Genomic DNA, 11,526 nt, shown 5'->3' with positions numbered 1-11,526 from the left:
TTATCGGCATGAAATCAGTGCCGATAATACAGCCAATGTATTCGCACTCCACCTTATCCGCTCTCAATACTATGTGCTATCATATAAATGGCGGAAAAGGTCCCAAATGCGGGGTTTCGCTCAGTAGGATTGGAGAATGAGGGGACAAAAAGAGAGAAAAGATTATAAATATACCGTGACGTGGTATCTTCACTCTTTATTTATTTTTGCTAGATTAAAGCATTATTTGTCACAATGTCATCAAAAACGACTCGAGTGGCAGTCACTCAAGCCGAACCAGAGTGGCTAGATCTAAGCGCTGGAGTGGTAAAGACCTGCAACCTCATCGCAGAGGCTGCCCAAAATGGAGCTAAATTGATTGCCTTTCCAGAATGCTGGGTTCCTGGATACCCATGTTGGATCTGGTAAATTCAGTCGAAACTTTTACAATGATCCTTAATAACGAGTAACTCGCCACAGGAGCCGGTTTCTCGATGTCGAGCTAAATGTGGCATACATCAAGAACTCGATTACCCTCAATTCCCCAGATATGAACCGAATTCAGGCATGTGCGAAGAACCACTCGATTGCGGTCTCACTGGGCTTTTCGGAGAATGACAGCAACTCTATCTATATCGCCCAAGTAATGATTGGCGGCGACGGAGAGATCAAGTCACACCGCCGAAAGATGAAGCCTACCCACATGGAGCGTACCATTTTTGGAGATTCCTCCGGAGAATGTTTCTCCAGTGTTGTGGAGCTGCCCTTCGGGCGTGTTGGGGCGCTCTCTTGCTGGGAGCACATCCAGCCGCTGCTGAAATATTTCATGATATCTCAAAGAGAAGATATCCACGTTTCTGCATGGCCTAGCTTGACTCCTCATACTGGAAAGACTGATCTCTGGTCTATGTCCGCTGAAGGTAATCAATACATAATGTGCTCCCAATTCGCACGCTGACTTACTTTTTAGGCTGTCACAGTTTGTCACAGACATACGCCGCGGAGTCGCAGAGCTTCGTTCTCCATTGCACAGCCGTAATGGGTGAAAACGGGGTAAATGCATTGAACACGAGTGGGGGAGTCTTGATGTCTTCTCCGGGAGGAGGTAGCTCTGCGGTCTTCGGTCCTGATGGGAGGAGGTTGACTGAACCTCTTGATAGCACCACCGAGGGCATAATCTATGCAGAACTTGACATGAACCAAATTGTGGCGACCAAGATTTTTGCAGATGCCACGGGTCACTACAGCCGCCCGGATCTTATGTCGCTTAATGTGTGCAACAAAGTGAAAAAGATGGTTCAGGTTGATACGGAGACAGCTGTGACGACTGCGGAGTAGTCATGATATATGTATAATGCTATGAATCACCCGGGAAATTCATTACAGAGTTCAAATTTCTGTATAACCAAGGCCAGGATGTTAATGTATTGCTCTAGGGCGTGTATATGGTAAAGCATAGCCATCCCGAGCAGGAGTAGAATTTTCCCCAACACTGCTTTATTCTACACGGCACCTTTTTTTAATCTCGGTCGTCCTTATTCGGCTTGGGCATAGAATTATGTCAAGTTAGAGAGAGAAACCGACGGGGAAATCTCAATTGGAGTTCAATTAATGGCATGCCAATATCCGCAGGAGTTCGAGGGTGTAACTCTTTCACGGTCATTTATTTGTATTTGAAACGACCATGAGATCAGGATGGGCAACAATTTGGAACCCAGCTTTGCTTCTCTCGAGTTTTCTTCGGTTCTGTTTCCTCGTCACCACAGCCAATGGACTCCTTCGTGACACTAGGATTATCAAGGTAGCTCTCGCGGAACACTCCGATGGATAGAATGTTTAGCCTAAAGTCGCCTTGTTGAGCCCCAAAGAAACTGCAGAATTAGTACCCATTTTCTGGTCTCCCTTGGTATGAAACTCACCTCCGAATCATGACCCGAAACCTCCTTATGTGCGACAAGTCCAATGGCCTGGCATCTTCTACAGGCTTCCCCCGATACGTCGGTTTCAGATCCTTCCATGACAGACGCACTTCCCGCCCTGTCTCACTGGCACAAAAATCATATTCCCAGACAAGAACACTTTGTTCACGACCATCTGGCCTCCGTTGTGGGATTTCGTCTGTAAGGGAGAAAGTGTATCGATTTCCGTCTAACGGAACAATGTGTAGCTCAACACCGTCGTGTCCGGTGAGGTCCCATACTTGTTCGTTTCCGACCGTGCGTTGTGAGGCAAAACCGGCGTCACCAAGTGTTTCAATGTCGAGATTGCCGTGAAAAAGCACCCCTTCCACCGTACGCTCGAGATTTGACACAGACGACCCACCACGGACGCGGTCGTCAGAGGCGGTCCAGAGATTGAGGTCCCAATCAGGACCGAAAATTATTTGCTTATTAGTAGAGTATTCCATTGTAAAGGGGAAGTTTGTTGACAGTCGAGGCCAGTCGACGTGTGTTAGACTGTGGGATTGTCGCAAACTGCGATCTGCCCAGGTGCAATCCGATCGATCTAGTTACATCGATCGGCTGGTTGATTCGCAGGGTGACGTCATTTGTTGACCGACAACCAAATAGTGAAACCTGAAAAACAAGGCGATGAGTGTCTACTTTGTAACTAGTTAACTATTCTACTAGAGGTTGGAGTTGTGCTCGATCTGATCTGAAAAATAAAATTGGGGTATATTAACTGTTTTCGTCAACTCATATCTATTAAACATCATAACGTTTCTTTTCAACATCATAAACCGGCGAGCATGCCAATTTACTCCTCTCTCGCAGCCATGGACCGTATACCTTGAACAGAACAGGAATAGGGATCATCACAACTGCGATACATCCAAGCATTGTGCCCGCCCATTGGACTCCGAGGTTCTCCATCATTTGCCGGGAGAAAAGAGGGAACGCGCAGCCAATAGCTGATCGTAGGATGGTGTTCGCGGCAATAGTGGATGCAGCCCTGTCAATTGGGTTAGTCACTTGGTTTCACAGGAGAGAGGACAAGGTAACATACAACGAAGGATAACAGTCAACGATATAATTGAAACATTGCAAGAAGATCAAAAGATCCCCGCTCCAGTGAGGAGCCCTGAAGCTATAGGAGCCATCCAGTGGATGGATGAAGTGTATCCGGTCCAGCCGAACCTGTCAGGTATTAGCTCGGAACGCCAAAAATTGACGTTTCAAGGAGGGTACTCACCAAAACATTCCCCCTGCAAAAAACACAGCTCCTATAATCGCTGGCCCAAGGCGCCATTCGGGGATAGGCTTATCACCGTTTGCTGCCAGCTTCGCCTTATATGAGCCCTGTATGAAGAGGATATAAACGCCACCAAGAAGTTCGCCGATAATGAGACCGATAAACGCAAGTCCACCGACACCCATACTCATTCCGTAGACGCCTTGGAAGACAACAGGGTATGCTCCTAGCAGAGCATATATGAGGCCATAGACGAAGGAGATGTACAATGAAACCAAAAGCAGTATGGGCTCTCTAACCAACATCACAAGGGGTCGGGCAAAGTTGTTCCGCAGAAGCTCCGCGAGATCCACTTCCACTTCATCTTGCTTTGCATGGATGCCCCAATTACGAGTCTGTCGGCGTAGGGTAGCTGCCTTGCGGACGAGGATGACTGGAGCATAAGTCTCCTCGAGGAAGGCAAAGACGAGAACGAATCCTAGGAATACCATGATTGCAGAGATATACATGATCCAACGCCAACCCAGAGAACTCATTGCAATGAAGCCGCCCACAAACGGTGCCGAAAAGGGTCCGATGAACACCGCCATGCAGAAAATTGACATGACGACACCCCGTTGTGTATTGTTGAACAAGTCTGCGAACACAGCGGGAACAACTGAAATTGGACTGGCCGAGAATAGACCAGCAAAGAAACGACAGATCATGATGGTTTGTATATCTTTGGCAACTGCACATGCAACGGTGAAGATAGCACATCCGAAAAGTCCGAGAGATAGTGGCCAACGCCTGCCGATCAGCTCTGATCCTGGTGCCCAGATGGTTGGCCCGGCTGCGAATCCAAGGACATAGAGTGTCACTCCAAGTGAGCCAACTTCGGTGCTTGTGTTGAATTCCTTGCTGAAGCCAGAGATAGCTGCCGAGAAGACAGCGCTGGTAAACGATCCGGCGAAGGTACCATAGCATAGGATGCAAACTAGCATTATTCTGTTGGGATATTAGCAAGTGTATTTTGGCATTGACGGGGAAGAAGGATAGTGGACATACCGCCTAGGTGTAGACCAGTTGTATGGATGTAACGGATCATTGGCTCCATCAAACTCCACGACGTAGTCTTCAGAGTCCGGGAGTAGAGGTGGATAGTCTTTGTTGGCACCCATAGGAAGCCATCTGTCACGGGGAGTAGGCCCTCTCGTAGAGCCTACTGTTGTTTTCTGTTGCAGTCGATAGGTGTTGATACGGGTAAGTTCGAGAGAGTTGATTTGTTCAATTGTGTCGTCGGATTCATTGCTGCGAGAGTCGATAGGGGAGTCAATATCTAGCTCATACTTGTCTGGGTGTTGGTTGAGATGCTCCATTGTATGCTGTCATATCAAGGTTGGGGATTAGACTAAATCTTTGTGTGGAATTATATAAATCTCTAGTCGAGGAAGGCAACGTAGTATATATCCCCGTTTGTGTCGGCCCATTGATCACATTTTTTCTTCCTAGTCTTCTCGGTCTTCGGCCCAATCCTTGATCCATTGTAAAACGGGCCCTGATTACGGCAAAGCGACTTCAACTAGGGCAAAAAAACACCTTTAGAAGATCCATACTTTTCCGCTGTGGCTTAAAGTGCTTTAAATATCCACTATCCAGTCACAGTGCCCTGACAATGCAAGTAAGTGACCAGTTAGAAATCATGTCTTGCTCGGCTAGGATCGGAGGTGTGGCTGGCAGCCGCTGTGGAGTGGTCTGCCGAGGACAACCGTCCATAACCGTTATCAATTTTGTCTCGGGCAACGAAAACTCTTCAATATCATCTTGTTTGCAGGCTGAAAATAATCAACAATGACACCATGTCTACATTGTAGACTGCTCTTGGACCGGTCCCGACTCGCCACGTGAAACTGGTTGTCGTGTTTCCCGTGCCGAAGCCGTCGCGGGCGGAGATCGGGATTCGGGACCCAGTTCCACTATATAACGGGATACACTCACTATGCATATGATAAACAACCTTAGAATTGTTGCGATGGATTTATCGCTGGCTTCACAACCATAACTGGCGGTCTTACCACAAGATCCATATATGATTTCGGACTACAGAACCTCATCTTTCCCGTAACTACTCCATATCGATATCAGTCACCCCCAATACTGCCTATTCGGGAAGCGTGAACAGCTTTAGATTTACAGTTTGTTCATGTCCCTAAACCTGGTAGGGTGATGCGTTTTGCTTGAGTGGACATTTCTGCCAGGCCAGCAGGCTGTCATCATAGGACTGAATCGTGGTTGTCCCGCGCAGATATTTCCAGACCTCGAGGAAATCCATTTCCTTGTATGACAGCTATACCCCATCAGAATAGTTCAAATTGCCAATACTATTATATGAACAAAAGCCGTTTATTTTCTTATATTACGTAAAGAGTGCTATACTGGAAAATTCCAACCTTGGCAGGTAGGTGTCTGTCTATCTGTGTTACCCCTCACCACTACGTTAGATTGACGGGTACTAACAGGGTCTGAATAGAGGATGCATATACACTGCAATTAATACGAAGTGCATATATGAGATAAAGCGGAGACCGTCGACGTAGGACTATAATGGAATCATATTGGAGTAGAAATAATTTTCTGGGGAGGGGGTTATGATGCCATGCAATCGGTCCCCACATGGCTGATAGGACTTTGATTTCCAGTCTTGCATATGTGCGAAGGAAACCTTGAAAAGCATGCAGGGGCCGGTAACTCTGCATTGGCCAAATGTTCTATGTGAATTAGCATTCCAAGGAACGTTATGCTACATAGATATAAAGTGATAAATTATAGTACTGGGTCTCAGTTAATTTTATATCAACCTCATTTGAAACTCTTGCTTTTCAATTGTATGCCCCCACTTTACCCCACTCCGAGGGTTCTCCCATGTTACAATATGTGATATCTGTACGAACTGGGACCAAGTAAATCAGTTGTTGCGATGGAGTCAAGTGTCGAGGAGCTGTTGAAAGGACTTTTAGTCTTGGCCTGTTACAAGGGGATTCTGGATTCACCCAGACCCCGGGGAGAACGCAGGTGAAGCGCGGAACTCACGGAGCGGGTATATTGCGTTACCCACTCAATCCTTCAGCGCATCGGATCGTGAGAAATTACAACGGTGGATTTGTAAGCTTAAGAACCCCCCATCTTTGCGGCTTGCTGTGGATTCGCAGGTTTTCAGCGACCTTTTAATTGAGAATATTCAACCTACGTTTCGAAATCTCTCCTTTCATCAGCACAGAATCGAACGTGATTTCTCTCCCTCTGGTCTGGGCAATATCCACCAAAATAAGTTCTGTGCACCATTCTCATTTCAATCAGCCAACTTTTGCAAGATGGCCCGCATTCTGATAACGGGTTCTACGGATGGCTTTGGCCTTGAGGCTGCCCGTCAGCTGGTTCAGCGTAACCACACCGTCTACCTTCATGCGCGTACCCAAGAGCGCGCAGATGAGGTCAAAGCAAAATGCCCTGGAGCTGCTGGCGTACTGGTTGCAGACTTGACAAGCGTGACAGAGACACGCAAACTTGCCGAGGAAGCAAATGCGATTGGTGTCTTCGACTCCGTCATTCTTAATGCCGGATTGCTTTACGGCCCTTTCCGCAAGACACCTGATACTGGCGTGCCAGCCTTGGTCTTCGTCAACGTCATTGCACCCTATATCCTCTCTTGTCTCCTTAAACAACCTAAGCGTCTTACCTTTATCGCTTCTGTCTTGCATCGACAAGCCAACACCGACGTGAAGGATATCTTCTGGCTTGAGCGTGGGGAAAAGGATTTCCAGGATTTCCCAGCATACTGCGACTCGAAGCTTCATGTTATGCTTCTTGCTAATGCGGTGGCAAGGCGGTTTAATGGCACTTCAGTCACGTCTGTGCATCCTGGATGGGTGGCTACCAAACTTGGAGGTCAAGGCGCTACCGACAAGCTAGAGGATGGCGTGGAGACATATGTCATGCTGGCTGAAGGCGATTATGATCAAACTCTCACTGGTGTATACTTTGAACCCAAAAGGAAGATTGGTGAACCTCTTCCAGTGACAGCAGATGAGAGTTTACAGGAGGTCGTCGTTAAAGCTTGTGAGGATATCACCGGTCTTAAGCTAGCAGCTTGAGATTAGGATGTCGGCACCCATTCATAATCGGGTAGCTTCAATTCATGAAATTATGGTGTCCTTCATAATAAATAGTTGAGATCACATTGATGGACTGGGAATATCTAAAAAGAAGACTACTCAAAAGACTTGACAAGGCCGTAAATGCGGCCGACTATTCTTGTATGGTATCGAGTGAAAGCTCCAGTGGATAGAAACACTATATCGAGTCGGTGCGTTGCCTGCAATCTTCCGACACAGGTATCGCGAGACGTTTATTTCTTCACTTCTCGCAAGCCAAATTCATTATAATACAATGTCTAGTCGCTCAGCGCTAGATAACCAAAACTCCAAATCCAAGAATAAACAAAAGCCAAGAAAATATATGCTCACACGTGACAGCATGATCAACCACCAAGTATCATGAAAGACATGAGTCCAATCCAGCCAACCACGAAAACTGCGGTCACGATGCCAGCGCCTGCCTTGTCAGCGGTTGTTACCGTTGTCGTTTGAGTAGTAGCAGTAGTATCGCTTTCGCCTGCTGTTGGGTTGCTAGTACTGTTTCCACCAGTTGTCGAAGTCACTGGAGCAGTGTTATTAAAATTGATCAAATTTGACGTGAACACCTTTGTCGCGCTGATCTGTTCTTCCATTCCCATCCACCCATCCCATTTAGACTTGTACCACCGGACACCACATGTGCCATTGTTGTGGCCAGTGCATGACGCAGCAGCTGCCTGGGCCGATGTTTGGAGCTTCGCGATAATGCTGTCAAATGTTGATGGAACGAGCACGGCAGTCAATGACAACCAGGTGGAAGTCAGTCCTTTGAAGAGGATCTCGTTGTTATTGCAGTTTTCTGCAGGCTCGCAGTAATAGTCCTCAATAATTCCACCGGTGAGGAAAAAGTTCTTGAATGTCGCGTTTACTAGACCATTTACTGCCGTCAGCCATTCAGACTGGGTAGTCCCGTTTGTCTGGAAGGAGGGGTTAGCTTTGACACAACAAAGAAAATGTGAAACTCGAAATCGGGAGTACTCACGTAGTTGTACATATACGCTGCCCCCATCAGGTAAGTGCCATAGTTGTACGTCCATTGGGCATTTCCCTGGGTCGCACAATCATTTTCAACGTTGGTGGAATCAGCAACATTCCATGTTGAATTGCTAAGCAAAGGCGATGAGACAGACCAATCCCAAATCTTGTTAGCCCACGTGAGATAGATTTCATCGCCGGTGTATCGGGCTAGACGCGCAGATAATTGGAATAGCCCTCCATTAGAAATAGAATTCTTCATTCCGTAGCCAGACTGGTAGGGCCAGATTTGCCACCGTAGACCACCGCCACAAGAGGTTGTGTCCCATCTTTTAATCTGAGTATTGAAGACACCTTGGGCTAGAGAGAGCCAAGAGAATCCAGTCGAGCGATCCGGGAATGCGTACTCAGCGGCCGTCATGGCTGCTAGGCCCCAGAACATTTGGTCATCGTTTCCCTGGGAGATAACCGGTATTAGATATGAACTTTATCACTGGTTGTTCAGATTATCACGGTGCTAACCAGGTAAGAACTGTAGTTGCTTGGCATATAGTCCCCGTCTGTGCCTGATTGCCATTGCAATCCAACACTTAGTTCGTCGTTGTATGTTGTGTCGCCAGTAAAGTGCCAGTATTCTAAGAGAGCCATGAAGAGTGGAGCTCCCTCCCACCATTTGTCTGGAAAGGCTCCAGGGATTTGACCGGTCTCGTTGCCGTAATAGTATTTCATCATAGCGTAAGCCGTCGTACTCGCAGCATCTTTGATCGACTCTGTTATAAACTCAAACGTTAGCTTCTCGTTCCTCTTGGTAATTGACATGAAGGGAGGATCTAGACTCCGCCACGTACGTTCATCGGTAATATCCAAGTCGATTGCGCGTGCTACGCTCGAAAGGAGAAGTGCACCAACGGCACCTCTCAATGGCGACCACCCCCCGAGAAAGTGCATCTTATCAAGGTGATATTTGAGAAACCATGTAAATTTTAAGCAATGAGAGATATCAGAGAATACGTGTAGGCTGATGTTGAAGAGAAGTCACTGAGGCATTAAGGAATGAAAGAAAATAATTTCCCCCGGGAAATGGAGACCAGGAAATCTCATTTTCATCATATCGTTTTTAAATATAGAAGGGCATGCGTAATCCTCGGCGCTAGCGTCGTCAACTCATTTCATTGTGGAGTGTAAGCCCAATTGTGGGGCCAAGTGCCAAGCTTTTACAAGCTTTCTTCATTTTGATTGAAGGATCGTAGATATTATGCAGAGTATAGAGTAGATCTTGGCCGTCCCGACCCTTCCTTCGATGTTCAATCTATTTAACTTCATTTTTGGTCTGATCGCTCATTTCCTTTTGGCGGGTTTGAGACATCATGAGAAGAATTTTCGGATTTTTTCTCGTGCTTGTGGGCAAGATCCCTTCTCCATTGGTACCCCCGGTAGTAAACAATCCATAGAGCAGGACTTCCCAATACCCAAAGACCAGTGATAAATGTAGCTGTCCATCCAATACCAATAGATTTTATTAAAGGCGAGGCAATAGCCGTGGCTCCAGCGCCCATAAGGCAGCGAAATAAATTGTTCGCTGCCGCAGCAGTGGCGGCACTTTGGTAATTGATATCGACAACCAAAGTAGTCAAAGTGTTGAATGCACTTGTAGTTGTAACACCGGTGAAGAACAACATCACAAGGGGGCCAGCCAGGGAAGTTCGATACTGCATCACCCAACCGTAAGCTAAGATGCAAAGACTTGCCATATAGATTAGTGGAAGAGTAATCGCCAGGCGTGCTCGCTCGATATCGAACTTTTCAATTTCCTGCTGTCGGTTCTTGTGAATGGTCATTCCCTGCAAACGTGCCTCGCGGCGGAAGTTCCAGTCCAAGAGTCGGCCAACTACCCAGCGCGAGCTTATGCTTCCAAGACCCATGGGAAGATAGCATAGTCCAATTTCGATAGAGTTGAACCCAAATCGACTCGCCAACTCGGTCGATAAAGTGCTAATAACGGCCATGTACCCTGCGTACAGAAATGACCCGTATAATAGGACCAACCCCATTTCTTTTTGTGTGGCTATCAAGAGAGCTGAAATTGGGTTTGGCCGCTTCTTCAGTTCCTGAATGGTGGAGTGATCGGCGGTCCCTTGTTCGTCGTCGAATCGTGATGTTCGTACGAATAATGTCCAGAGGGGGCGATTCCACGAGGCAGGTGGTACCGACCCGTTTCCCACGACAGCTCGACATGTCTCGGGAAAAACAATAAGGATCACCACAAAGCAAACACCCGATAGAATGACCAAAAACCAAAATATCGATCGCCACCCCAGGAAATGATCTAGCAGCCCACCAATAACGGGGCCAAGTGTCGGTCCTAGTGCCATCCCAATTCCAGCGTATCCAATGTACTTTCCTCGCTCGGCGCGAGTTGAGAGATCGGCTATCACAGCGGTCCCTAATGCGATCGTGCCACTGCTGCCCGAGGACTGCATACAGCGCAAAATCATTAGTGCCGTATAGTTGTTTTGCAAAGCGAGACCAATATTCGCTCCAAGATAAATAACAAATGCAATGATATATGCAGGACGGCGTCCATAGCTATCTGAAAAGCTACCAATGAAGGAAGGTGCGAGTCCTTGGAATATCTACAAATAATCAGTTTGATATTCTCTATGCTTGGGTCGGTGGACATTACCAGGTATGTTGTGATGGTCAAGTTTATCAGCGACACAGAAACATTCATGTCATTTGCCAGGGATGGGAGGGCCGGCAGGTAAATACTGCTGGACAGAGGTGAAAATAGGGCCGCAAAAGATCCCGCCATCATAACGAAAGTCTTTTCGCCATTTGGCATCACACTGTGAAGGGGGACCTGTTCATCGTTGATCGTTTGTTTTTCCTGATCAAGTTCTGGTGTTTCGGATTGACTCGGGTTAGAGTGTTGGGGTTTCTCTGCTTTGGCTGCATGCTGTACCTCACACAAGGGCGATAGACGCGGCTCGGTCGCACAAGGACCGGATGGGTGCACAGGCTGCATGGCCGAGAAGTCTAGATTGTAATGTCATTTTTCAGGAACCCCCAAGTAATATGTATTTTCTTCATTGCGATTGCGCTTTATTTCAAGCTCAATTTTTCCTCCTCCTTATCTTTTGCCTAGCGTTAGCGGACCGTTACCGGGATTGTCGGAGAACGGTAGACAACCTTGGAACATTGGAAGTGG

At 47.1% G+C, this 11,526-nt stretch overlaps 6 protein-coding genes across 6 annotated transcripts; 2 read left to right on the top strand and 4 right to left on the bottom strand.

Annotated features, from left to right (window-relative positions):
- Window positions 1–234: 234 nt before the first annotated feature.
- On the top strand, window positions 235–1,317 carry N7487_005371 (carbon-nitrogen hydrolase family protein; the record flags this gene model as incomplete). Its single annotated transcript, XM_056873118.1, has 3 exons — window positions 235–404; window positions 460–899; window positions 950–1,317. The coding sequence occupies 3 exons, from the start codon at window positions 235–237 to the stop codon at window positions 1,315–1,317; spliced, it is 978 nt and encodes a 325-aa protein (XP_056730838.1).
- A 352-nt stretch (window positions 1,318–1,669) lies between these two features.
- On the bottom strand, window positions 1,670–2,386 carry N7487_005370 (CIA30 family protein; the record flags this gene model as incomplete). The annotated part of the gene is made up of 2 exons (XM_056873117.1): window positions 1,670–1,850; window positions 1,899–2,386. The coding sequence occupies 2 exons, from the start codon at window positions 2,384–2,386 to the stop codon at window positions 1,670–1,672; spliced, it is 669 nt and encodes a 222-aa protein (XP_056730837.1).
- Window positions 2,387–2,684: 298 nt separating this feature from the next.
- Window positions 2,685–4,529, bottom strand: N7487_005369 (MFS transporter; the record flags this gene model as incomplete). Its single annotated transcript, XM_056873116.1, has 4 exons — window positions 2,685–2,931; window positions 2,986–3,066; window positions 3,172–4,158; window positions 4,219–4,529. The coding sequence occupies 4 exons, from the start codon at window positions 4,527–4,529 to the stop codon at window positions 2,685–2,687; spliced, it is 1,626 nt and encodes a 541-aa protein (XP_056730836.1).
- A 1,992-nt stretch (window positions 4,530–6,521) lies between these two features.
- On the top strand, window positions 6,522–7,301 carry N7487_005368 (uncharacterized protein; the record flags this gene model as incomplete). The annotated part of the gene is made up of 1 exon (XM_056873115.1): window positions 6,522–7,301. The coding sequence occupies one exon, from the start codon at window positions 6,522–6,524 to the stop codon at window positions 7,299–7,301; it is 780 nt and encodes a 259-aa protein (XP_056730835.1).
- A 386-nt stretch (window positions 7,302–7,687) lies between these two features.
- Window positions 7,688–9,266, bottom strand: N7487_005367 (glycoside hydrolase family 76 protein; the record flags this gene model as incomplete). The annotated part of the gene is made up of 4 exons (XM_056873114.1): window positions 7,688–8,260; window positions 8,326–8,775; window positions 8,841–9,088; window positions 9,167–9,266. The coding sequence occupies 4 exons, from the start codon at window positions 9,264–9,266 to the stop codon at window positions 7,688–7,690; spliced, it is 1,371 nt and encodes a 456-aa protein (XP_056730834.1).
- Window positions 9,267–9,637: 371 nt separating this feature from the next.
- On the bottom strand, window positions 9,638–11,343 carry N7487_005366 (uncharacterized protein; the record flags this gene model as incomplete). Its single annotated transcript, XM_056873113.1, has 2 exons — window positions 9,638–10,951; window positions 11,002–11,343. 2 exons carry the CDS (start codon window positions 11,341–11,343, stop codon window positions 9,638–9,640), a joined length of 1,656 nt encoding a protein of 551 aa, XP_056730833.1.
- Between the last annotated feature and the right edge of the window lie 183 nt (window positions 11,344–11,526).

The sequence above is a fragment of the Penicillium crustosum genome, assembly GCF_028827405.1.
Source record: "Penicillium crustosum strain IBT 35664 chromosome Unknown utg000002l_segment0_segment0, whole genome shotgun sequence".
NCBI lineage: Eukaryota > Fungi > Ascomycota > Eurotiomycetes > Eurotiales > Aspergillaceae > Penicillium > Penicillium crustosum.
This window is presented reverse-complemented; position numbering and strand designations above follow the sequence as displayed.